General features: G+C 41.1%; 1 protein-coding gene across 2 annotated transcripts; it reads right to left on the minus strand.

The window, feature by feature from the left end:
* atl2 (atlastin GTPase 2) lies at nt 1-13,488 on the minus strand. Of its 2 annotated transcripts, XM_068567692.1 has the most exons (16): nt 13,415-13,488; nt 8,126-8,271; nt 7,574-7,801; nt 5,399-5,530; nt 5,105-5,209; nt 4,946-4,996; nt 4,790-4,846; nt 4,414-4,506; nt 3,986-4,124; nt 3,748-3,875; nt 3,298-3,354; nt 3,145-3,216; nt 2,507-2,938; nt 1,111-1,125; nt 491-830; nt 182-259 (listed from the first exon to the last, which is right to left on the minus strand). In XM_068567692.1, exons 1-15 carry the CDS (start codon nt 13,485-13,487, stop codon nt 693-695), a joined length of 1,866 nt encoding a protein of 621 aa, XP_068423793.1. In that variant the 5' UTR covers nt 13,488; the 3' UTR covers nt 182-259; nt 491-692. The 2 variants fall into 2 exon arrangements, with proteins under 2 accessions (XP_068423794.1, XP_068423793.1); XM_068567693.1 differs by lacking the exons at nt 491-830; nt 1,111-1,125 and having other exon boundaries at nt 1-259.
* Nucleotides 13,489-26,633: the final 13,145 nt, after the last annotated feature.

Here is a 26,633-nt window from a genome sequence, read left to right on the forward strand (position 1 = left end):
GGGGGGGGGGGGGGGTGGGGGAGGGATACAAGAGGATCAGCTTTGGCGTTGAACTAGTTACACAGTTCTAGGTTTGAACACATTGAGCGGGTCGGCAGGGGGGCGATGAACATGACGAGGAAGATGAGGAGGAAGAGTGTCAGTGAGTCTTTAACTTGGTGTGCTGCGAGACTTGTTCTGTCAAGCTGGCTTTGATGGAGTTAACCACCGTCTGTCTGACGTTGTCTTCCATATAATGTTCACTTAGTGGCTTCAAAACCTGCAGGAGAGACAAAAAGAGGATTTTGTGTGAGAACAAAGAGTTGACTTGTCAAAAAAAAATTAAAAAAGAAGTATCTATAAAAAGGGAAAAAGAAACGAGAAGAAAGTTAGGGAAAAAAAACAATTAAGGTAAAATAAAGAAAACTAAAACACAGTTTTACAACACAGCTGAACAAAACCTCTTCAACTGAAAAAATAAAATAATCAGTCATCCAAGATTATTAACAACCGTTCAGGCGTCATGTCTCTGAAATCCTGAGATGGGTCCGGCCTGTCAGTCTTCAGGTACATTCAGTGAAAATCAGTGTCCAGGGGATAAAGTATAAGAATCCACTGCCGTTGGACTGAAAAGTAACAATCAAGAAGCCAGCAAAACTGCAGAAGTTTGGATATGAAAAGGAAGTTCAACAGGCTGCCAATCCGGCCAGCAGCTAGTTTATCTTCTTGTAGTTGTTGTTGAGGGGAGTCAGAGCTCCGAGTCCCAGCGCCGCTGCTGATGGGAATGAAGGGAGGAGAGAGATGGGCCAAGCCAGGCGGCTCCTGACCGGCTCCAAAAGCGTGGAAAACACCTGAGAGGACAGCAGGGAGGAACGGGAGAGTTAAAAACGAGGAACAGGACTGACACTGGAGCAGGAAGAGGGGAGGGAGGGGATCCGGACACAGTCGGGGAAAAAAATTCAGGAGAAATAAAAAATGTTAGAAAAGGAAAGATGAAAGAAAACTGTGTTGAATTATACAAAAAAGGTAAAAACAACAAGGAGACCGGCAGCAGGAGGTAGAGAAAAGGAAAAGGAAATGATGTTGAGAACAGCAGGCAGAAGATCAGAGAAATGGGAACCAACACCTCACCTTTCTCACCGTCTTCTGTCAAGCAGAGAGGGAGGAAGAGACAAAAGCAGAGGAGGGAGGGAGAAGTGAGAGGAGACACGAGGGCTGCGTTTGTGTTGACTCGCAAAGACTCATTAAACTGCAAATAGAAAACACAGAAACACCCTGACGCTATAATTGTGCTCCTGAGGGCTAAGTCTGCAGACAAAGGCTGATGGAGCAAATAAAAGTGGCCCCTGAAGGAGTTTCAGTGTGGACGGAGCGCCGAAAGGTGATTTAAGAGTTTGAGAGACGGATGATGGGGCGTGAAGACAATCGTAAACATGCAGTGAACAGAAGGAAATAAAAACTGATGGAAGGATTATTGCTTCTTTGGGAATTTTTTAAACATCTAGAAATAGACAAAAAAAATAAACTACAGTAGAAACAAAATCGTGAATAAAACACTATATTGTCATGAATAATTTTAATGTCAATCACTTCAAAAAGTAATTTGACTCTTGTCTTATTGCACTCTGTTTTATGTTTATCGTTAAATGTTTAAATGTTAAATTTCATGCACCTTCCACCAGGACAAATTTCTTGTATGTATAAACATACTTGGCAATAAATGTTTTTTTGATTCTGGTCTGAAGTTTAATAACATTTAAGATATATATATATATGGCTGTTAACTAGGAAGTATAAGTATTGAATTAGACATCTTCCACCTGGAGAAAGTGCTCTTAGTGCTCTCTGGTGGACAGACTCTGCAATGTCAGTCAAAGTCAAAGTTTATTTTTGTCACTTCTTCCATTTGTGCAAACATGCAGAAGACTTGAAATTGTGTTTCTCTTCTGTCTGACATGAAGTAATAAAGTGCCCTGACAATTAGGTCTCACTATTTTTTTTAAATAACTGATCATTTTAATTATCTATCTAGCACAAATGACAATCATTTGCTTCCAACTTCTAAAATGTGAGGATTTGTTGCTCACGAAAATATTGAGAATTATTCAATTGAACACATTGGGCTTTGAAAAATGGCGAATCCCAATTTGTCATTTCATATTCTTAGACTCAAAGCAATGTACAGATTAATCAATAATGAGCTTAGTTTTCATACCTAATATCATAGACATTGTCTCTATATCTTGAACTTGCACATCTTTAGCTTTTCTGAATTGTAATATCTTGTTACTCTTCTTTCTTGGCTGACATGATACAGTTATACCCGTCTTGATATCTGACATTTCCTTTATTCAGACATTAAAAACCTTTTAACCTTAAGTGTTCGAGTTATAGCTTAAAGTACCAAATATAACCAAAAACAAATACCTAAATTTCAAATTACCATTCAAGTCAAATCTTTATTTCCTGCCACCCAATATTGGTTCTTGGTGGACACACAGACACTCTCACACACACACACACCCACCTGTTCCCAGAGCGCGTCGGCGACCAGATCTATGGTCGTCCCCACCTCCCGAAACTCTCCAGAGTACTTCACGTAGGCCCAGGTGCAGAGCGACAGCAACGCCACGCCCATGACCAGGTTAGCCAGCGACGCCAAGTCGCTCAGACCGATGAAGCCCGTCAGCCCGGACACCACGTAGGTGACGAACATGACTGCGAAAAGCGTGGCGGGCGTGCGCGCCGTGTTGAAGATGTTCTTGCCGTCGTTGTGCTTCGAGAAGTTGCCGTAGGCCTCGTTCAGCTCGGACTCCAGCTGGTTCTGGTAGCGCTGGCAGAAGTCGTCGCCGCCCATTTTCTTCACCGAGCGAAAGAAACGCACCGAGTGCTCGTGAAAGTCCTCGTGGAAGCGCTCCAGGTCGGCCGGGGCGATGTACGGCTTGTCCCCACCGCAGACCTGAGAATGACAGGAAGACCGTGTGACTGACAGAAGAGATGAAGACTGAAGGCAACTCCAGCTGCATGCATGACAATTTTTGCAAGGTTTTTTTATGGAGAGAATAAATAATTTCATTAATTCTGTCAATGTGCTGCTAGCTTCTTATAAACATGACAACGAACGGATCATAACTTATGATCACGGAGAGATAAATGCGTCCTCACCAGCTCCATGTTCTTGCCGTATATGTCTTTGGCTCCAGCCACAGCTGTCAAGTTATTAGCTTCTGCTGTCGCCTGACAAACAGATGATGAGATTTAAGATTAAATCAAAAAGTGCGACCCATAATTAATATGATCCCTCAGACGCTAACAAACCTGCAGCATGGACTTTGGGTGAGGCAGTTCCTCCCCCTGGTAAATCTTTATGTAAGCCTGCAGGAAAGTAAAATAATTCAGTTTGTTACACCAGTGTTTCCTGTACAATGGCAGCTATAGCCCAATAAGTACTTTTACTACTCATTTTGGGGGACATATTGTACAAGTGTGGGGTTTAAAAAATTAAGAAGAAAAGTTTACTTAAAACTGCTAAACATCGAAAGATAAATAATTGCGTATATGACCATGCAGTGATGGGATAAATTGAAAGTTTAAAGCTTGGCAAGCCAAAATCCAATGGCAGAAAAAAACTCTTTTTAACAAGTGTCACTGGTTTTGCAATGTGTCTTCACTTGGATTTTTCTTGCCATTTATGTACCGTTAGGCTTTAGTTTGTCAGTTTTTGGGAGGTTTTATCAGTGTTGGAACTTAAATAAAATCTTGCAGGACCTTGAAGTACTCCAGAAGATCTCTACATGTGACTTTGTTGCCTCCGATCTCCTTTTCCACCAGTCGTTCTGGCGCCAGGAGGAGAGGCACCAGCTCAGCCAGCGCCGTCTTAAAATCACCATCGATGTCTGAAACACACAAAACACACCTTGTTTGTCCTCTGAAACGTGACATTACCGTCCAGCATGCTTCAACTATCGCTAGTCTTTATGATTAGTCCATGTTCCTGTTTCCTCACCTTTCAGCTTGCCATCAAAGGACCGGTTGGTGGCCACCTTGAGGCCCGGATGTGGCAGCAGGAAGCAGCCGATGTTGGAGAAACAGGAGTGGATGTGCTTCCTCACATTCTGCAGCTCTTCGTGTTGGTTCTGTTTCACCTGAGTCAGCAGACAACAATAGACTCACAGTGAAAGTGTGTGCTTTTTCTTCTCGTCAATGACTGATGTGTGGAATGTGTACACACACACACACATCGCGCTAAGCAAATGTGAGCACACCTGAACAGACAATTAGATAAGTGGTTAGGAAAAAAAGGTGTGACGCATGTCTGACAGCATAAGTGAGTGCGAGACTGGCTGAAAAAAATAACAATGTGTCGTAAAATATATATATTTTTTTTAATCTGCATTTTCAAATTCATAAAAAAAATTTAAAAAAAATTCTCACTTGTAGTCTTTTGTTCAGAAAGTTGTTGCCGCCTTCCAGTCCGTAGTTGTGTTCATATGGATAACACCAGTCCCGAATCAGAAACATCAGGGACTGAAACACACAACCACAGTCACACAGTGAGGAAAGTGACCTAGGAGAAAACAATAATGGCTATTGATCACTTTATGGTTGGGTTTAAAAAAAATGTGTCCATATGTTTCCTGTTTTCGCAATTCTACAGATATGTGTTAATACTCTCTTAATATTACTATTATTGTGAAGACAAAATCAGCTACTTTCTTAATACAAAATAATTATATGAACATGATGCATGTTCAGACTACATAGCACTCAGACTACATGCATGCTCCCGGTCAACAGAAGCAGCCGGTACCTGGAAAGGTTTTCGGTAGATCTCTTCCATTGCCAGACGGCCGTATTCTGTGAAGAGCTAAATGAGAGAGAAAAACAAATTATGATCTGGGAACAGAAGTTACTGAAACTTTGTTGTTTTTTTTTCCTCCCCAAGAGGAAAAGAAGTGACACCAACCTGCAGATGCTGCAGGTCGTCCTCCTGTATGTTCTGGGAGAGGTTGTACACCTGAAAACAAAAAGAAACACCACAAGAGACATAATTGTGAGACACTTTAAAGAGAAAGACAAGCAACAGCATGCTTTCCACCAGACTACACATGTTTTTAAGTCTCACCTGCACAGAGCTGGTCATTGTGCTGAGGGCAAACACGGTGGCACAGTCCTTTATGGTGGACTGGCTGTCAAATGCCCCCTGAGTGTCAACGAGGAGCACAGCAACCTGTCGAGAAGAGATGCAACAGATGTAAAGTACTGCAGCCTGGAGGCCAAGTAGAGCATTTGTGTTTTTGCTATAAATGTCTATACTAATAAAACTCAAAATTCTGATATGGAACAAGTCACTCATGAGCTTCATTTCCACATGAAGCTCATCAGGATTTATCGTACTGTGTGTTTAATAACCGTCTACCTTGCTGCCATCAGGCTTGTCGACCACAAAGACTTTGCTCCAGATCTGAATTCCTGTGGTTTCCCTCTCGCAGCCTCCTCTCCAGGTGAACCCGGTCAGCGGCTCATCGTCACCGCCCATCCATGACTTACCCTGTTGCCGAAAGGTAAGGAGGAGGATACAAGGGTAGGACAAGGTGAGAGGAAAGAGGAAGACAAGGAAAGATGAAAATGGGTTGGAACAAAAAAACGGGGGGAAATGTGGTGTGAGAGAAGTACACGTTAATGGACTGAAATTGGCTCAGTTTACCACCTTTTCATTTTTCAAGCAGAGTGGCAGTGAAATAAAATATTGCATTTTAGAAGTATTATTTCCACACCAAATAGGCAAAAAACATTGATTCTGGTTTACTTCAAATGGAACACCAACCCACAGGCCACATTTTGGCCAGCCTTAATAACTAAACAGTACAATGTTGACTGAGAAAATAACAGCTAACTGGGATGTAGAATACTCCAGTAAAGGTCTGAACTCTTCTGTTCTTACTTGAGAGCTGATCTAATCCACCACAGGACACTGCAGCATCACACTCATCACAAGTTATACCATGGTCCTCTTGTTTTCACAGTGTGCAAAGTGTTAATAAATCACTTTGGGAAACACTCATTAAAGAGTTGATCATCCCAAAAAGTTGTTGTGTCAGTCATGATTTTAAAACACAAAAAGGTGAAATTAAAGCAGCACATTCTGACCTTGTTTATATTTCCATGTGAGGAGATGCACAAACCACAGATAGGAAATGCGTAACCGAGCCTCACCTGACAAACAAATACCTGATTTGCAAAGCATGAACTCTGGTTCTTGTGCGTCTACAATACGTCTGTGCTGAAGGCCTCATCCCTGTCTTATGACACAGCAGGAATGTAGTTTGTCATTTGGTGAGAACATAGAGCTACAGTCCAATAATAACACGACTGACAGTTGAGAACATTTACTTCTGGACGTAACTGAATATGAAGAACCACCATCTGAAGAAACACTATCAGTATTCATGGGAAAATGTGAGCATGTGTCGATCTGGTCCGACTTGCATGAATGCCCACGTTCATAACAGCTGTGAGCGAGACATTCCTCCGTCTTTACGGTCGTGCGTGTTACAGTGTGTGAGTGTAAGGTGATCCTGGCTGCTTCTGAATCACTAGTTGTTGAGTAACACAGTTGTTGGATGAACAAGCTTGTGAGTGTGTATAATGTACGACTTGGTGAAAATTAGGTTTGTTGTACAGAAACTCGTATATTATTATTATTATTATATTAAAAGTTTCCCAAATGTTATTATGAAACGCAAATATGGTGGAGATCACCTTCCCAGAAGGTGGAGACCAGTTAAACCACCACAATCAACTGGTTGAGTAAGTTTCTCTGGATCAGACCAAACAGGACGCGTTCGTCTTTGTGTCGTCACATTGAGACACACATGCCAGTGCCGGTTGTAATTCCATCTGTTTTTATCCAGCCCATCCGTTTTCAGAAATTCTACTGCCTGTGAATCTTGCACAACATTTAAAGTGCCGGCGGAATATTATGTTGTATGTTTACTTAGCTGTTGTGAAAGGTACCATCTGCACGAGGCCTTTCACGATCAGGACAAGTGTGAACAATTCCTTTTCTTATTCTCACTGAAACTATGCCCCAGGTGATGACTGACGTATAGCACCAGTTTGACTTGAGGGTGATTCATTTAAGAGCAACTGCATCTTGCTAATTATTGTCTATTTCTATGTAAATGAGAGCATCCCGGGCTTCTTTTAAAACTGATCAAAGTTCATATTTAACTATCTTTGCGATCCAATAACACCAGATAATTAACCATATTTTACATGATGAATATCTCAATATTGAAATTTCTTCAATGAACCAATCTAACCTAAGTCAACAACAATGTGAACTGGGAAAAAAAGATAACACACTCCAGCAGCCTTTGTAAAGAAAAATATCACTATTTATACTTCAGGTAAGTTGCTATCAGTGCACGTGTGATGTTAAAGATTGTTTTGTCCAGATTATAAACCTAATAATAATATATGCAGAGTCACATAAATCATGTATTAAATACTTGACCGAGACTCTTTCTCTTTTAATCTCCACAGGCATGTGTGTGCGTTGGAACGTAATGGACACATAATGAAATCTCACCTGAGTGTTCATGTAGCGCAGCATGAAGTCCAGCAGGAAGGACTTGCCCTTGCGGAAAGCCCCAGCCACAGACACCACCACCACATTCAGGTCCTTGACGTGATCCTGCAGCAGGATCCTCTCCAGCGCCGCGGTGTCCAGCTCAAAGCTGTGCTCCTCCTGATTGGCCAGCACGATCTGGATGGGCTTGGCCGTCTCCTTCTTCTCCTCTTCCTCCTCCACCACAGCCTAAAAACATGAGTTCACAATCAATCAGCTTTCCTTCTTGCACCGAGGAAGCATTTACAATGTTACAATGATGATGAGGCAGGTTTCACAGAGGAAACGGGGAACTGAAAATTACAACGTTGAGATCAGCAATCAAAGCGTCTGGGGAGAAAATAAGATACACTACATTCAGAAGCCTGACGCTCAGCAAAGACGCAGCAAGAATTCAAATATTTCCAAAGAAAATGGCAGAATTATTGTACACAAATAAAAAAAAATAAACAGTTTTTCTCATGATTTGATGTGGTAAACAAGCTGGTCAGTAGACATACAGCAGCACTTTACCTCTCTGTCCGAAAACCCGTCTGGTGAGGGGGTGAGGTTTGAGGGGAAGGTCCTTGGGGACAATTCATCCTCCAGGGATTTGGGTCTGGCTAAAGGAGACTTCTTCTTGTGCGGAAAAATGGGGACATCTTCCACACCACTCAAGCCTTTAGATTACCGGACAAAGTAGAGAGAAACAGATTAAATGACACTGGTTAGATAACATCATGCTGCATGTTAATGTGCAGACAACGGGCGTGAAGTGAGGAGGGGGAGCAGGATGAGAAGGCAGGTTTATGTGGTTTCATTGTTATAAGTTTGTTTCAAGAAGTTTAAGAGAAGGAGAAATGCCTCTTGCTGCGGTCATATTTTGGATCTTTCCAGTTTTCTGTGCTGGGCTAAATACTGTCATCCATTCTTGTCTGCACATCTAGGTCAAACACAAAAATAGCCTCGTGCTGATAATCACAAAAGGGCCAGGAAAAAAAAAGGAGAGAAGAAAAATAAGTTGGAGAGAGGTGGTGGGGAGGGGGAACAGTTTCTATGAAAGTCTTTCCTTTACATCCATGTTGCCACTAATACTGCACAATACCTTCCTTCCCTACACAGTAACACAACTGCAGTATAAGCAAGAGTGCTGAACCACAAACTGATGCACATAGGTGAGTAGCTTGTGTTTCAGAGACCTTTGTTTTGTTTCATCATTGATGAATTACTTAAAAGTCCATGGCGACGTCTTCAATAGTCCTGTTTTGTCCAATACTCAAAATATATTCAGGTTATACAAGACCTTTTTGAGGAAACTACACTATATTTGAGAACCTTATTCTTTAAAGTAAACTCACACAAAAGGATTATTTGGTATTGAAAACTGAATAGTTTTCTCAATGGATCATCAACCCCTCATTGCTGCTCCAATTATTTTAAGTGATTAAAAAAATGTAAATAACTAAGTGTTGTTCACCTTTAATAGGCTAACCAGTTCTCAATTTTGTAGTTTTCAGACTTCTTTGAAGCACTATTACAAAATTAAGCTTTAAACATTTACATTATGACTGTTATCCAGTTTCCTACAATTGTAGCAGAAGTACATGTTTTTCCCCGCTCCTCACAAGGTAAAGAAGGAATCCCTGGTGCAGGATTAAGATGACACTCCCTGAAGCACAAACTAAAAGTGGAAATACATTGGCCAGAAACCAGTCACTGAACAGGTTGGGCAAATAGCATTAATCATTGCTCATTCAAATATGAATGAATAGCCATTCGACTGTACCAAGTTGTTGTAGCATCAGTGTCTCCCACCACATTCAAATCCACAAGACCAAACCCTTCCAATTTGATTGCCGGCCTTGATGATCACACAGGACCTGCATGCAAGTCACTGACGTCCACACCATTCAATTACTCATCTGAAGAAAGAGCGCAGAGACAAAAAGACACACCCTGGACACTTAACCTGTTTCCAACAATGAGAAAACTAACAAAGAGAATAAACAGAGAATAAACTCTGCGAAGTCGTGGATGCCAAGCAAGTAAAACCAATTTCAAGACGGCCTTCAGTGAACACAAACCTTAACGCCACACTTTCAGACTCCTAAGTGCACAATCATTTAACCTTCACCAATTGGCCACAAAAATGCAGAATAGAGCTGCGACGAACAATAACTTGATAATTATGATGGATTAAACTGCTGATTGTTGTCCAGGTTAATCAATTTATTTATTTCTTAAAGCCCAAAGGGACATTTTCAAGTTTAACTTCACACACGTGAAAGAACAGCAGCTTACCTCACAATTTAAAATAAATCAACAAATCGTTTCAGCGCTAATGTTGGTAATTATCTAAAGGAAGCGCTACATATGAGATTCACAGGTTCTTCTTTTACTCGACTGGTTTAAACATCCAAACCAAATGTCTCCATTGTGACAGAAAGCAACAACAGTGTTGAGGGCACCAAGAGAGTTAATGCTGCTCTAACCTGTTTATTACAACCCTGGCTCCAGGTAGACAGTTACAGCAGCAGTAAACACACAAAACAGATGACACAGCTAACCTTTATCCACAAGTACAAACATAGATAATACATTTCAAAAGAGCATTTACAACTATTATAAATGGTCATTATAAACCATTTCAAATGGACACTGTATCTGCTGGTCTAAGCTAAGGAACTAGTGAAAGGAGAGTACAAAACAACAAGCTGGATCAATAACATACCAGGTCAACAACAAACCAGATCAATTACATACCAGGTCAACAACAAACCAGATCAATTACATACCATTTTACTTTTACTTACTATCGGCTGGTTCAACTATCAAACCAATATCATGATTTAGGTGATGTTCAAGATCCAGGCCATGACCTCGATAATTTTTTGACACATTTTGTGTTATTTTCTTCCACACTTCCTAGTAGATTATACATATTAAATATTTTGTTTTAGTGATGGTAATAATGGCCAATGAAGGCACTGGGCCATGTCAAGGAAGTAGGAGGGCCGTTATGAGTTCCTCAACAGGACAACTGAAAATGGGGCATCCACAAGATCAACTTTATGGCGCCACAAGTCCCCAAAGGAAAGCGGCCATGCTCTGCTTTGCCGTAAACACGGAGCAGTTATAGTAATCTGCTCCGCACACAGATTTCATCGGTCTGAGGCAGTGCAGGATCATAGAGTCTCCAGAGCACTTCTCAGCAAGATGAAGTGGCACAGCCTGCAGCCACTGAGGGGACCCGCACAAAGACACTATTCTGCTGGGGCCGGGAGGAGTCTTTCCTGCAGCAGATCGTGCATGAGTGTGTGTGTGTGAGAGAGAAACAAAACACAATAAACATGCAAGGAAGCACAACAGTATGTAAAAAAACTCATTATCTTTGCTGTTATATGCCTCCACAGCTACACTAGGGTAAAGTGGCACTGTCCCTGGCCTCAGTTTGCTGCAAATGAGGGCGGAACTAAAATTAGCTCTATTACCCCTTATCTTATGGAGGCACTGAGCAAATGTTAACTGGCCTATATATATATATATATATATATATATATATATATATATATATATATATATATATATATATATATATATATATATATATATATATATATATATATATATATATGGGGTTCGGATACTGGTCTGGCAGGTCCTTCTGTGTGGAGTTTGCACGTTCTTCCCGTGGCAGTGTGGGTTCTCCGGCTTCCTCCCACAGTCCAAAGACATGCTGCCTAGGTTAATTGGACTCTAAATTGCCCGTAGGTGTGAATGTTGTCTGTCTATATGTCTGCCCTGTGATGGACTGGCGACTTGTCCAGGGTGTACCCTGCCCTTGCCCCTTGACAGCTGGGATTCGCTCCAGCGCCCCGCGACCCTAATGTGGATAAGCGGTTAAGATAATGGATGGATATATATATATATGGTTATGCACAGCGGAGCGTATACTCATGCTCAAAGTTGTCATGGAATAAGAGGAGTGTGTATAGTGCATCCCGCAACACAAAGCATCACACACAAACGCACAAGTGTGGGTCTATCTTTAACTTTGCACGGCAGGAATAGAGAGCGGACGCGTCCTACATCTAAGCCCTGCGTCCCAATCAGCGCTGCCTTCCCTGGACTCCTGCACTATATCTGAGGCCGACTTTAATAAGTCCATGGACCACTTAACTTATCCAGCTTTTTAAAAATAGGAGCCATCACACTTTCATAAGAGGGGAAAGCTACCTGGCTCCTGAAAAGAGATTTGGTGGAGGAATGAAGACTGTGACAAACCTTTGGGAGTGAAATCGAAGCAATGTTGAATATTTGCTGATGCCGTTTCTTTTAGTACAATATTTCATGCAAGAGAGAAGACTGAGTTTAAGTGTTGAGAAATTCACTGGTGTGCACGGATCTCCATGCACACCGGCACCAATAGACGACCTGACACGGTCCCCTGGACAAGGATCAAGGAGGACAAATGTTGAATTGCAACAAGCAGACCAATTTTGGAGCCTGTGAGGACAAAGTGCAGATTAAGAGCCGCTGCAGTTAGTGAACGTAGTTGCCACATAGCTGGTCTGTATGAAAGTAGACATAAAGGTTATCGTGATAAGAGTTCGCGCCATATCTCAGTGATGAACTTTGGGTAGACCTGCATTCGAGTCTGGACATGGTTGGGAGAAAGGTCACATTAACAGGTGGGTGGGCTTGGAATCTGCTGGATTTCACCATTATATTAGCGGAGGAACAGGATATTATATTGTTTCTTTCTTTTAGGATGGTAAAACAATTTCGGTTAAATTATTTGTTTTAAAACACAAGTTCTGAGAGCCCACAATGATATTTTATTGGAACACTCAAAAAAACAGTTTGAAATTACGTGAAGCATTATGCCATGTTTGATTGTTTAAACAACTCATTGATTATTATTATTATTATTATTATTATTATTACCTTCAGTCAGCCATTATAAAACAGGGTGCTGGCATAAGTAACAGTTCAGTTTAAGAACAGTCATCAAAGAAATAGTTAACCCATTCACTTTAAAATGCCTGGGAATATGAATAATCTCTACATTTGTAATTCATATCAACTATCATAAATCTAGTAAAATGCTACAACACTGTATCGAGTCATGTTCGGAGGACAACATTAGCCTCACATTTACGTCGATAAGTCTCTGAGCAGACTAATAATAGTCATTTTAAATACATCCGAGCCATTAGTGGCATGAAGAAGATTAACGTGCTGTGTTTAGTTGGACTGAACAGAAAGCTGTGGGCAGCACAAAGCGGCGGGCTGCTTCAAACTCCAGAAAACCTCGCCGCACTTTGACGCCTGTGCCGGGGTGACCGCGCAGCTCCAGGCCGGGCCAGGCTGGCTCTCTGCGGGCAGACCAGGTGAAAGTGACGGCCCGGGACGAATGAGCCGACAGGTGTCGCGGGTGAATTCTGTAACCGAGCCAGAATCGGTTTCACACAAGACAGTTTTTTCTTAGCTCAAGTTACAAAAGGGGGAAGAAAAAAAGAACACGCTCAACAAAAGCGAAAACACTCAAATACAACATGTTTCTACCGTGTTTAACGTTATGTTTAAGAAGTGCCGTTGGAAGAGGCACATTCTGGCGCGGGGTACCACATTTTCCGGGACACCGCGAGTCTCCGACTGACAACAGAAGCTAACGGAAAACAGAGAGAGTTCCCCCCTTAGAAAGACAAAGGCGGACGAAGCAAAAACAAATACATTTTTAGTCCCCACGTTTCTCAGCTTCTTGCTCCTCAACCCGGCTCACTGTCACACATCTACTCGACAAGTCCAACTACGGTTTACCTTCGTCGGTGACTCGGCTTTTGCAGTTGGGCTCGAAGTGATTTCTGCTCTCCAACCCGCGCACCTCCGCCATCTTGGACTACTGAAACCTAACGTGGCTGACGTCAAAGGAGCTTTTTTTCTCTTCTCACGCTGTCTGCCGCCCCGAGGCTGCGGCGGCTGGGTCAAGAGCGAACTCCGCACTAGTTAGTATGCAAACTATTCATTTCTTTTCACAGAAGCAAAACTCCATTTATTTTCGAGTTCTTTGAACGTATCACGAGTACATATTACTTGAAGTATACAGCAGTTTCATATCCTCCATTTCTTTAACACTATAAGTCTGCTAAAAATAGTATTATTATATGTAAAGTTAGTATTTTATAGTTAACAAGCAAACTCCATTTCTTTTCGAGTTCTTTGAACGTATCACGAGTACATATTATTTTAAGTATACTGTACAGCAGTTTTATATCCTTCATTTATTTAACAATATAGTCTGCGACAAAATATTATTATTACATGTAAAGTTGGTATTTTATAGTTAGGAACAACTATACACACAGTTTTTTGTTTCATGTTTCATGTATATGAAACAACCTGTTACACTATTCAGTCAATATTTCAGCTCTTTGCACTATTTTATTCATGTTTACACTGTAAATAAATATTACTTATGGTGTTGTTATTCATTGTTGCCCATATACTTTTCATATTGGCCTATTATGTTATGTTTTTCCCCCTTACTTGTGTGTAAGCTAGTTGCCAGTTGACCATTTTTTTTGTTTATTTGGCAAAATCCACTAACGGCATCATTATCAACATTATTGGTTTCCAACCAAAGAATGGGATATAGAAATCTTGGGAGGAAATTGGATCCATTTCCTCCCAAGATTCCTATCTCACATGTCTCTGGACTGCCAGCACACTCACATTGTTCTGTTTTGTTTTGTTTCTGGCATAAGACACATGAGCATGCGTTTCAAATCAGGACATTTCATACAGGTCTCCTGAGGATGGCGTTGACTTTTCAACTACTTTCAGGTTGAAGTTGACATTTATAATTTTGAGTGAGATATTTCAACAAATATTGGATGTATTGTAACTATCGTCAGGTCCACAATGCAATCGCAGTTGTCCATTACATTGGTTTATAATGAAATACTAGCAGAACTGATGTCATTCCCATCAGCCTCAGCTGTACTTTTTGTTTCTGTACCAAATTTATCTGCAATCCATTCAATAAATAGCTGATAAATAAAAAAACACAAAATGTCTACCTCATCGCGGCGCTACAGGAAAAGTCAGGGATCATCAAAGTTAGATTAGACTTTAACATATGGGAACCATGAATTGTTTTGAATTTCACAAAAGACAAGTCCAGTCTGACTAACATATGAAACAATTATCATGTATTCTTTTACCTACCAGCACCCTGAACAAGTAATTTAGTGTGCAGACATTTTTATATTGAATCATCTACAAATCCATATCTGTGTATAGTCCATTTTTCTGCTCATGACGGTCAATCGATACGACTGGAAATGTCACAACAACAACTAAATGCACCGTGTCATGTTACATAGTTCCTTAGGTTATTTGTCTTCAACAGGTGTGTTTTAGTCAGCAGCCTCGGTTTGGTCTGTTTGCATTTGCTGCAGCAGTGAGGTGTGTTAGCATTGGGATTTAGATAATCTCAATGCTACCTAAACTAACAAAGCTGCTGTTTAGAGAAAGCAATCAAAAGGAACTGTTGTAGGTTTCCAACTCTAAACTCTGACTCGTCTGACCTGGACACACACACACACACGCACACACACACACACACACACACACACACACACACACACACACACACACTCCCATCAACAGGGTGAATTTAGATTTACATTCGAAGCCCGCCTTAAGTACCCCTGCACATCAGCCAATCAGGCTTTAGTTGGCTGGCTGTGATTCTCTCTCTCTTTCTCTCTCTCTCTCTCTCTCTCTCTCTCTCTCTCTCTCTCTCTCTCTCTCTCTCTGAGGGACAACCCCACATTTCCTGGAGATCCTGCTCCATCCCGGGATTAGCTGTGACATTTAGGTGCCACTGAAGGTCTCTCTTGCCTCTCCTGTCAACGATGAAAGTCATAGATACAAGATATTGCACTAATGGCCTTTTGCAGGCAGTTTGTAAACAGTATTTGGAAATTCAAATAGGGTCAAATAGTCAAAATGTAGAGGCCGACAACCCCCTTACTGCTCTCCAAACATCTTACTGATTCAGATCAAACCTTGGCCTGCTTTCTGGCCTTTACTTCAGGTTCTCTCGTCTACAACGCGCGACAATGAATGAGGTCACTCATCTGACGTATGAAGAGGTCAACACACACGCATGCAGGGAAGGAGGAGGTTTATGGTCAAAAGAGCGACAGATGGAAAATAATTAGTTTTTAGAAAGAGGGAGAGGAAGGAACCAGCCGTGTTAATCTGTGTCAGCGCTCTTCTATTCTTAGTCGGTCCCATCGGCAGCAGAAATATGAGAGAGACATGTGATGACATAAGTCTTGATAAATTTAGAGAGAGGGTCAGAGAACAGTGACTGAACCCCTAGAGCAGTGCTGAACTCCAGATGTGTGGACTGTACAGTATGTGTTTGCATGGTATGGAGGAGCTTTACTCTACCAGGGACACTTTCTGAGGGATTTATCTAAATTTACCTTTTTTCCCCCCCTCGTAACACAACTCATGTCTTGTTTGAATACCTGTCCCTTGGCCTCAAGTTGCTGTCAGTCAGTTATGATGGGCTTTGCGTCTTCATTTATTTGAGCTCAGGAGCTGGTGGAGACTGAGAAGAGGGCTCCCTCTAGTGCTGCCATGTAATTCACAATCATCTTCTCCAATATTTTTAGTGGCAAATATTGAACTTTGCAAATACAGATTTGACACAAAAGACGAGCTTGATTAAACTACAGAAATATTTTACTTGCGATATTGCATTATTTATTTTAAATACAATAAATTCATTTTTTTTGGTGTAAAAATGAAGAACATTAACAAAATCAGGAAATGTTCAATTTAAACAGTTAATCACTGTGTTGTCAGCTTTCCTGTATGTCCTCCACATGTTGGAGCCAGTCAGCATGTACAACGACTTTCCTCCCCCAAATAAAGACTTTTTTCCCCTGGTGAAGGCCTCATGCGGTCTGAGGAGTGACGCTGAGGCATGTTCCTGCACTGAGGTCAAAGAAAGCCGCTGAATCTTGAGGAATCTGCATCCGGACACTCTCAGGTCCTTCTGCTTTGACCCCGGTGTGTATCAAAGCTATGACACTGTCGGTTGCGCATTCCTCTCTACGCTCCTCCATCGGACGTGTCTGGGTGTGTGGATAATTTGGTAATATGCATCATTAAACAGAAAATAGCCGGGACATTTCTGGTTTCCACTGCTGCCACACGGTGGCAGTGTAGGCCGGGTTGAGTTTTGTGTCAGTTTGAATCGAGAGGCAGAGCAGAGTCACTCATAGCTAGTGGAGGGTAAAGATTGTTATTATTTATGTTAATATTTATAGGTTCGACCACACTTTTAGACTTTTAACTAAATCAGCATTTCATCATCATATTTTTTATCATGACTAACTTCCAGTTTGTTAAATATTATCATTTAGTGTAGTGTTGCTCGTTTATTAAACAACTTAATAACCTGGGCCATGAATACACCTTTGATCTGGTGAAGCTGATTTTAGGTACGATGCTGCAAACCTTTAACATCTAAATTAAAAACTGCTCTGCCTTTATGTATGTCATCAGTTTATTTATTTCTCCACTGCACTTTGTTACTTTATTAAATTTGGAGCAACTTACAATGTTTTGCTGCACTGTAACTTATCTACACCATTTTTTGTCTATTTCTTTTTAATTTTCCTTTCCTTTTATTTTCTTTGTTTTATCGGATGTAAAGCAATTTAAATTGCCTCTGAGTTTGTGATTTAACTGAAGTTGCCTCAGAAATCAACCTTAATGAGTCATTTCACAATATGCAAGATCCTTTTGTTAAATAGATTGATAGCATTTGCATTTGAATGACTAGAGAGAACTTGTGGAAACATATAGCTGTTCAGTTTTCAAAAGATTTACTTTCAATTGGATGTGATGCATTTGATGTAAAGATATGAAGAATTACTACTGTATTTTCTAATTATATTCTCTGATTTTTACAGACAATAAGTGACATGATCTTACATTCAATGCACAAAACATCTCCACAATTATGAAAGGGGCTCTTTCCTTATTGTTTTTTAAAAGCCTGCAGTGTTATTGTGAAACGTCCTATGTATTGGTGATTTAATATTAATTCCTGTGTAACCTCATACTTCATCTTTTCCCAAAGTAATTGCTTCATAGTTTACTTTATTCCCAGAGAACGTTCCAAATTCTTCCATGACATTGAGAGCACATGATTTTAAAAGACATGGGTCAAACGATGTTATCGACATATCATCAGCATAAACGATCATTTTGAAATCATGCACCACTTTCTCCTTTCTCCTTATTGACTCTCATTGCACGAGTCAATGCAAAAGAGACATTTCATCATGTCACATACAAATAAAACATAAAACCGCTTCACCCTATCAAAAGATGTTTAGCTGTCCAACACACAGATCTCCTCATGTTATTGGCAGAAAGTCTTCCAGGGTTAAAGTTCACCTGTTCCATGTGCATGTGAGTATAGGGTTCCAGTTTCCAAGCGCAGTGTGAGAACCTGGGCAAATAATTGATTTTTCCATCTTTTGTTCCTCTATGAGATTGTTGCAAGAAACTCAGTCATATTGAAAACTCACCTGTTCAGACTGTACCCGGGCCCATAAAATAAAGCAACAATTATCTCTAAAGGGAGTGATGTTGGCCTACTTGCATGAGTTCTTGCACTTTTTGGGGTTGTACCCTTGTGATTGAATGCAGATATTTGAAGTCACTTGGGATACAATCATTTGCTAAATAAATTAAATGTGGAAAGGAGTCAACAACAAGAAAAACAAGCTGAGAGTTCTCATTTTATTTCCACCTGAAGGATGGGACTTTATTACTGCTGTTGGTGAAAATGCTGCAAAGACAAATTTTTACTTTACTTTACTTTACTTTCTGAATATAAAAGCCTATTTGCGCATGAGCGAGAGACAGACAACAAGCTCCTGACATTCCCCTGCAGCCTTTGAACACCTCACGGTGTTTCCTCCACTCTGCAACATGCGTGTTGCCGTTGCTCGTCAACTCTTCATACAGTTGGGTTGCTGAATAAACAGCATTGCTGCCGGGTTGTCATGGTGTCTGATTGTGGAGTATCATGTCACGCACCCCATCACAGCCAGACGTCCCTCAGAGCCTGCAGCAGATCCCATGGTCGCCATGACGTTTACCGTGGCAACCACAAGAGGTTGGTAGAGGGAGGGGGGGGGGGTGGTGGTGTTGTGTCATAAGTCTCTCATGTGAAGTCTCCACACACTCACACTTAAAGTTACTTTTTAAGACATCTTAGTTTCTTCATGAGTCTAGAGAAACATATCACGTGTGTGTGTGTGTGTGTGTGTGTGTGTGTGTGTGTGTGTGTGTGTGTGTGAGTGTGTGTCTATATATATATATATATATATATATATATATATATATATATATATAGCTAATTTATTTGTAATCTTAATTTCCCCTCCCAAATCAGGTGCCTTCTTATTTCATACTACTCAGTGGGGGAATAAGTATTTAAGGTAAAAGTAGCAGTATCCCACTGAAAATACCTTGTTACAAGTGAAGTCCTCCATTCAAATATTGCTTGAGTAAATGTTCATAATGTATAAGACATTTTATAAGTACTAGCTTGAGGGATGCCCCTTTTTCAAGTGTTCGAATTATGCATTCAAATGTTCATGTTAAAGTTGAGATTATTACTATTTTACATAAATTTGAGTATTTAAATCTATACTGCATTATTGTATAAGACAATCATTATTGTTTTGTATTTAAAATCTTAATCTGAAGTAAACAACTAGTAAATAAAGATGTAAAATGTCCAGTAATTCCCTTTTAAATGTGGCGGAGTAGAAGTAAAAAATAGCAGAAAATTAAAACACCTCAAAGTACCTCATTGCTGTACTTAATAGAATGTGTACTTTTTGATACTTTCAGAGTAAACCACTCTTTGAGTGTTTGAGCACGTGTTGTTGGCATGTCTCTGCAGCAGCTTTCAAACTCCTCACACTGCCTCCATACTGTACTTATATGAGTTGATATTTTGCATTTGAGCACAAGAAGGCTACAACATGTGGATAAGAGGTGACCAATGGAAAACCAGGACTCGGGCCTCTCCAGGATGTCTCCAGGGCTCCGAGTCCTCGGGGGCAGGAGCCTGAAAGGGAAAGCCAGTGAGGAGGCTCCGAGGCCAGACTCGCTAACACGCCAGCAGGGGGTCTCATCACTCTCTCCACACTTCTGCTGTCAGGGCTTTTGTTTCAGCGGCATTACTTACTCTGGAGGCCCGGCCTCCCAGGTAACTACACTGCTGAGATGGTGCTGCCGGTGGGAGGGACAGTACACCCTCAGCCTCAGCACAGTCTGCACAAAATGCAGATCGACCAAACGATGGCCAGAGAATAAAAAAAGAAGAAGGAATTAACTGCTTGAGGAAGCTGAGGAAGACCGCAAGTTCTTTACTTGGATACTGAATATTCAAATCCTTTTCACAATAAAACAACCAGCCAACCTTTTAGGACTGAACACCCCCAGAGTCCAAAAACAGACCTATCACATCCTTCTCCTCTCCTCTCCTCTCCTCTCCTCTCCTCTCCTCTCCTCTCCTCTCCTCTCCTCTCCTCTCCTCTCCTCTTCTCTCTTCTCCTCTCCCCTGCTCTCCTCTCCTCTCTTCTCCTCTCCTCTCCTCTCCTCTCCTCTCTTCTCCTCTCCTCTGCTCTCCACTCCTCCCCTCTCCTTTTCTCTCCTCTCCTCTCCTCTCCTCATTAAAACAACAACAGTTTTTTTTCCTCCCACATGCTATCACTTAATGAAGATGTAATCCGTCAAGATTTGGTATTTATTTAACACTGATATACGCGTATACATATTGTCCATAAACCGCCGATTCTATTCATATCAAGTGACTTATTCCCCACAGCTTGTTGTCTTTTAATTCCAAGGTCGGCGGTTCGATCCCCGTCTCCTCCGGCCTGCATGTCGAAGTGTCCTCGAGCGACTTGCTGAACCTCAAGTCTGTGTGTCCCCATGAACATCGTAACTGCGTGTGAGTTGCAGTTAGAGCCAACCGCATGCGTGAACACACTCGGCCAATAAATTTAATTCTGCTCATCGTTATTTTCCTTCATCTTGTATTTGCATTGTGACGGCTGGATGGAGCCAGAACTCAAAACGTTTTTGACTCCCAATAATTTAAATTGATTCAGTTTGAAGCTAAATATTCAGACACGTTTAAAAGAAACATACTGATTGCAAAAAAAAAAGAAAAAAAGAAGTAAATTGTGCCGTTTCCTAAACAAGGAAATGTCATGTGCCATGTTGCAATAACTTTGATTTTACTGTCGTGAAAGCCATCAAATCAAGAGACACGTGAGATTCAGTACGACGAGTATCGGTATGTATTTTACACTTAACATCACAAAGCAATGAGACATTCAATACTGGCAGTGCATAAACAGAGACGAGCACAATAATGACTCAAACTAGTGTCAAATAATAGAGTTTCTTTCAGACGTGTCTCTGGTATAATAACAGGGTGCAGATTGTGCACCATCACAGCGTAGAACTCTGGCGTATCTGAATCCTTCGCAGAACGAAGATGGATTTTAACGATGTTGTGTCTTCTGCTCTCTTTCACACCTTTCCGTTTACTTCCACTGACGATTCACATTTTCCGCCTCCCCCCCCCTGGTGTCGTGGCATGTAGCAAAAAACAACAACTCAATAAACAAAGAGGTAACATGTTGAACATTCTTGCGGGAATCACGCTGTGTTTTTTAAATGTTCTCGTTTTGGTTCTAAATGTTTTGTCATTTACTCAGTAATTATGCTTTAATTCTCATGCCCTGATGATTGTTTACCACATTTTGCTGTTTCAAGATTTTTATCAATCATTTCCAAACAATTTTCTCTTTTCTTCAGAAACAGAAACTTTTGTTCTGCCATCAGACAAAGAGTTTTTTTTTTTTTTTTTTTACAAATTAAAACAACAATGTTTTGGCGTTATTCTTGTGACAAAGGTTGAGGTTCAACAGCATTTTATGAAATCTGAATCTCATTTAAAATCCTTTACTGAATCTTTTTGTTTTCAGCCTTCAGCATTTGTAAGAAAAGTAAAAAAATAACAAAGGGAGATTTGAGATTTGTAGGTTTTGCTGATTGAGGAAGCAGAAACAACTTTATCTCTATTTTATTTATTATTCATATATTAAGTCTCTATTCTCTGTCTTGCGCTTACATGTAAACACAATTCATTTTAATTTAGTTTTTTTTTTGTTTAGTTTATCTGGCTTCTTGCTCGTGGCTTTTGTCACACCTGTGGTGCTTTTCTCATTACAGGTATTTATTTGTTCCAGTGCTCGAGACCAGAAACCCCTCAAACAATATCATCATGATTCAGTCCTGCACTAATCTGGTCCCTGGGAATGCAGACAGAAAGTGGCCCACTTAAGATTGGCAAATTGTTCTAAATCAAAGGGCTAAAGTTCAAGTCCAGAGTCACTGGTGTTAAAGTCAAGCAGCGTTCTGTAATATTGTCCTGTTTAAAGTCATCAGTATTCACAAGTCCTCTGAGATGCATTGTTGTGCACAGATTGTTCTGGTTTCATACCTGCAGTATGTGGTGTGCAGTTGGTGAGAGAGAGAGAGAGAGAGAGAGAGAGAGAGAGAGAGAGAGAGAGAGAGAGTGAGAGCTGCAGCTCCAGCACCTCTCCCTCTCTCTGGGTGCAGCTTTGTGTGCCATCAAAAGGCCCTGAGCAAAGAGACATGAGCCTTAATTGTTGTGCTTTATCAGGGGGATAAAGGCGGGATGGGCATCAATTTAGGACGCCTTTATTAGACTACAAAGTGTGACAGACTGACGGAGAGATAATTGGCAGAGAGGGGAAAGGAGGACGGGATGAAAGAGGGGAAGGATGGAGAGACGAGGAAGAGAAGGGATGTGGATGGAGACGTATTTGATCAGGCCGTTATGGAGCAGAGAGGAGCAGAAGACTCAGAGGACGGTGAAATGAAACTGAACCAGATGAACCAGATGAACCAGCTCCTCCGGTTGAAGCTGCCCAGATTGTTTGGCAGAAATGATATATTATGACTTTTGTGGAGAAAAAAAAGTTCATTGCTCACTTTTACAAATCGCTGGATCCTTCAAAGTGTTTCACGTAGTTCTAGAATTATAATTCAGTCATGTGAGTGATGTGGAGGTTTTTTTTTCTTCTGAGCAGCATAAAGTTTTGATATTCCATTTGTTACACGCTTCATTAGCAGATAAAATGTTTGCCATGAAGCTCGGATGTCTACCGAAGAAGCGTCGCAATTAAATGTCTCTCCTCGACATTTTGAAGGATTTCCTGAATTTAAATGTTTGCAGAGTTAAGAGTCGGATACTTGCCGGGGTGTTATATGTGTATTTTAAGGCTGTGTGTAGTGTCAGGATGCACTGGCTGCTCACTTTTCCTGCGCGCCACAGCTTGTTAATGTGGCAGGATAATGTTGGCCTCCTTCGATTACATCTGAACTAATGTGTTTGTCTGATTATACTGTGGCAATACGAGGACTGTAAAACAAAAGCTGAGCCTCATTTCCAATCTGTCCTCTGCACAACACGCTAACGACATCATTTAGTTTTGATGCATGTTGAAAAAAGTGCTGAAAGAAATTGCTCAAAAAGCGACTTCATTCGTTCCTGTTCCGTCCGCTCCACCGGAGAGGCATTCGATCAGTTGTTGGGTTCACGCTCTCTTACGTTACACTGTCATTCCCACAAATCACACACACACACCCTAATCATCCCGGGGGTTCACACACTGACGGTGCAGCCCCGAGCCCCCCCCCCCCCCCCCCCCCGGCCCCGCCCCTCTCCTCTCCACCCCTGACATGAATATATGAGTGTTTTTATGTGTGCAGTGAAAAGGCGCCGCTGAGTTAAGTGGCCTTGTTGTATTCTGCTCGGGCTCTAACGGCTTCCAGTGGTGGGTGTGGATGAGAGTGGTGGTGGTGGTGGGGGTGGATGAAGGAGAGGCCTGCAGCACCATGTCTAATCAGCCTTTCTCGCCAGGGTCAAGACTTTCTGTCTGGGTCCGCGGTGCTCCCTGCCACCGAGGACTCGCCCATTCAAGCTCACAATGTCCCTGTCAGTCCCGACAACACTTCCTGCCTCCGCTGGCTCCAGCCCTCGCAGGGATACACAATATTTCACAGCTCCAAACAATGGCCTGTCTGCCTGCACCCACCATATGGTTACTATGGGCCACAATATTGACACACATCACTAATTATTCAAAGAGCTGAGAGGGAGAGGGAGCTGAGGAAAGAGTCTGCCGGTTGTTTTTTTCTCCCTCTGTGATGGGATGCGAGACCAAGAGGAACGGGGGCTCGTCCAGGCGGATTTCGCTTCATTCTTTTGTCCCTCTGTTCAGCACATGTTAAACTGTCCTTAGCCGACATATGTGGGACCCTTTCTTTCAGCACAAACTCAGCTATCAGTCTGATTTCTCATTTTGTCAACTTAGCAAAGTATGAAGCTGCCAGGATACCCCGAAATACATTAAAAAAATATTATGCAGGCTTTACAAGTCAATCAAATTCACTCATGGCTCGTAAACAATATTGTTTCACCATTCATACACACAAATCAAGCTATAATACAGTCCATTTACAAGCTAAGTGATTTTATTCCAACTCATTGTTGTGTCTTTTTTATTGAAAGAGACAAAATATCCCAGTAAATCCCTGAAAATATAAGAAATATTACATAATTGTCTCTCCCTGATGTATTAATAAAGTTATGATTCTGTAAATAAAACATGCTCAGTCTTTTCACCAATGAAGCACAGAGGGTGATAAACTGATATCATGTCTCACGAATATTTGTTATTTTATATTGTTTATGAAAATATATCTTGTCTAAAAACTGCCACACTGCTTATTTGTCTGCTTTTGAGTAGCACAAAGGAACAGCCCTTGAAGTTTGAGATGCTTTTGTTTTGAAAGGAGGACAGGAAGTGATCCATATTGACTGCTTTGTGTGAACAGGAGGACATCTGGCTACAGTCGAGAGGCATCCAGCACACCTCTGTCCAGCATATGCCTGTTCTTATTCCCACCGGAGCGCCCTAATGGAGCAGCAAATAATACGAATGACGTGATCTGTGACCGCTGCCACGAAGTAGAAGTCACAGAGAGAAAGAGCGCAAGAGCAGACAGAAAGGTCAGCAGAACATTTGAATATTCTGTGTTTGCTTCGACTCCTGCCGGGATAAATAAACACTTTCAGGCGTCACCAACTCAAACAGACACACATTGAACAAACTAGCCTGGAGACATTTAGACAACAAATGACCCAACCACAGTTTGTGCCTTTTAGGTTTTACCGTCGTTAGTTACTTAGTTAATCTATGAGTTGACTGTCAACACAACCAAAGACATTACAACGAAAAGCTCCCCAACTGCATCACCAACAATCAAGAAGTCTGTACAACGAAATGCCAGTAACCACCCAGATAGGGTGCAAAATAGTACAATAACCAACACAGTATAGCACCAGTTCTTTCAATAATTATAATGATGTAATGTAACATAAGGACTTGTTCTGACCCCTTCTCACACTGCGGTCCTCAGCCCTGTTATGTCGCAGCTTACAATAGATAAAATACAATTGTTTGCTTTTTCCAAACTCAGTTTATTATAATTACCCGTTATCTGCTCTAGTGTGAAATTGTTCTCTGATTGTTTAATTGAGCTTCAGTGTGTTATTATGATCTACCTATGTTCAATATAATCTATGAAACACACTGTTCTAAATACTTTTTCATCACATCCTTAGCGGGAGGGGAACTTGTTTTCAAAATGGCATAACCACTTATTCTTGTATTCAAATCTTAGAAATTGTTTCAGATCCAGTAGCTTTTATACACTTTGCATTTCTACAGTTTAGGGTAATCAAACTGCAGTGTAAAAATACTATATATTGTTGTTAATTACATATTGTACACTATTGTACGGGACTGAACAATGCATTCAATATGGTTTTCTGTCTTGGCTTTGTTGCCATCCTTACATCAAAAGCTGCCGGGATGGTTGTCTGTATGTTAATTGTCAGAATTATGAAATGCACTTGCAAGTTTACAGCTGCTGTACAACATTTGATCACATCATAATAATGTGTATGTATATATTGAGCTTGAACTCTAGGCTGTATAGCTCCGTTATAAGCAGGACTGTGCTCGAGAGGGATGAAGACCTGGTCACTGCGATTACTCTGAGCAGCGTGCATGCAGATGATGGACGGCAAACAGTCCTCACAGTCACACTGGAATCCCTGGAGTAACAGGGAAGTACATTTACTGCCCTGCTAAAGTATTTCCACTGTACAAAGACTAAGGCATGGGGAAGGAGATGGCATGGAAAGAGTTCCAGGTGTCTGCCTTTTATGAGGGGTTGAAAAGGGAAAATACAAGAAAAGGGGAGTGGTATGTCTTTTCTCATTTGAATATTTACATTAGTTTTATTATATAAATTATGATATTTGTTTTACATATTTGTTTTGTGTTTGTATGACCTTGCACTATGGGCCTGTTGCATTTCAATTAAACGCAGCGGTTTTATATTTCATGGACTAATGTCTACATGGGAATCCTTTTAGTGAACCGTAAAGATATATTTAATTGAAGTAATTCAGTAACAGCAATTTAAATGTTCATAAGTAGGAAAACTGTAATAGAATAGGTTATTATAAATAAGTCAAGTACTTGATAATCTGTCTGCCACTACAATATAATGGTAATCAGTAAACAGTGGGATACACTTGATTCATAAAGAGCTCTTCATCATAGATGTGTGGCTTTTCTCAAACTGAGACTCGAGAATACAACAGGAGTATATTGAAGTCGAGGGTGCTGAAAACAGAGTGGATTTTCAGCACCTTGGACAGCATTAATAATGCTGCAATTGTATTGGCTGTCAGTGAGTTCCCTCTTCAGCCCCAGCACTGATTACTGTTCACACTCACAAGTACGCTGGG

This window comes from Clinocottus analis, unplaced genomic scaffold, assembly GCF_023055335.1.
Source record: "Clinocottus analis isolate CAN_PGR_092001 unplaced genomic scaffold, fCliAna1.0.p SCAF_8, whole genome shotgun sequence".
Lineage (NCBI taxonomy): Eukaryota > Metazoa > Chordata > Actinopteri > Perciformes > Cottidae > Clinocottus > Clinocottus analis.

Bases quoted from the DNA above. Each gene is read 5' to 3' on its own strand.
- atl2 (XM_068567692.1), bottom strand. From the start codon at position 13,487: ATGGCGGAGGTGCGCGGGTTGGAGAGCAGAAATCACTTCGAGCCCAAC. The intron at 3,355-3,747 runs GTCCTGCAAGAT...ACTTTCCTGCAG, and splicing joins ATCTTCTGGAGTACTTCAAG to GCTTACATAAAGATTTACCA. The intron at 2,939-3,144 runs GTGAGGACGCAT...TGTCATTCTCAG, and splicing joins ACGGCAAGAACATGGAGCTG to GTCTGCGGTGGGGACAAGCC.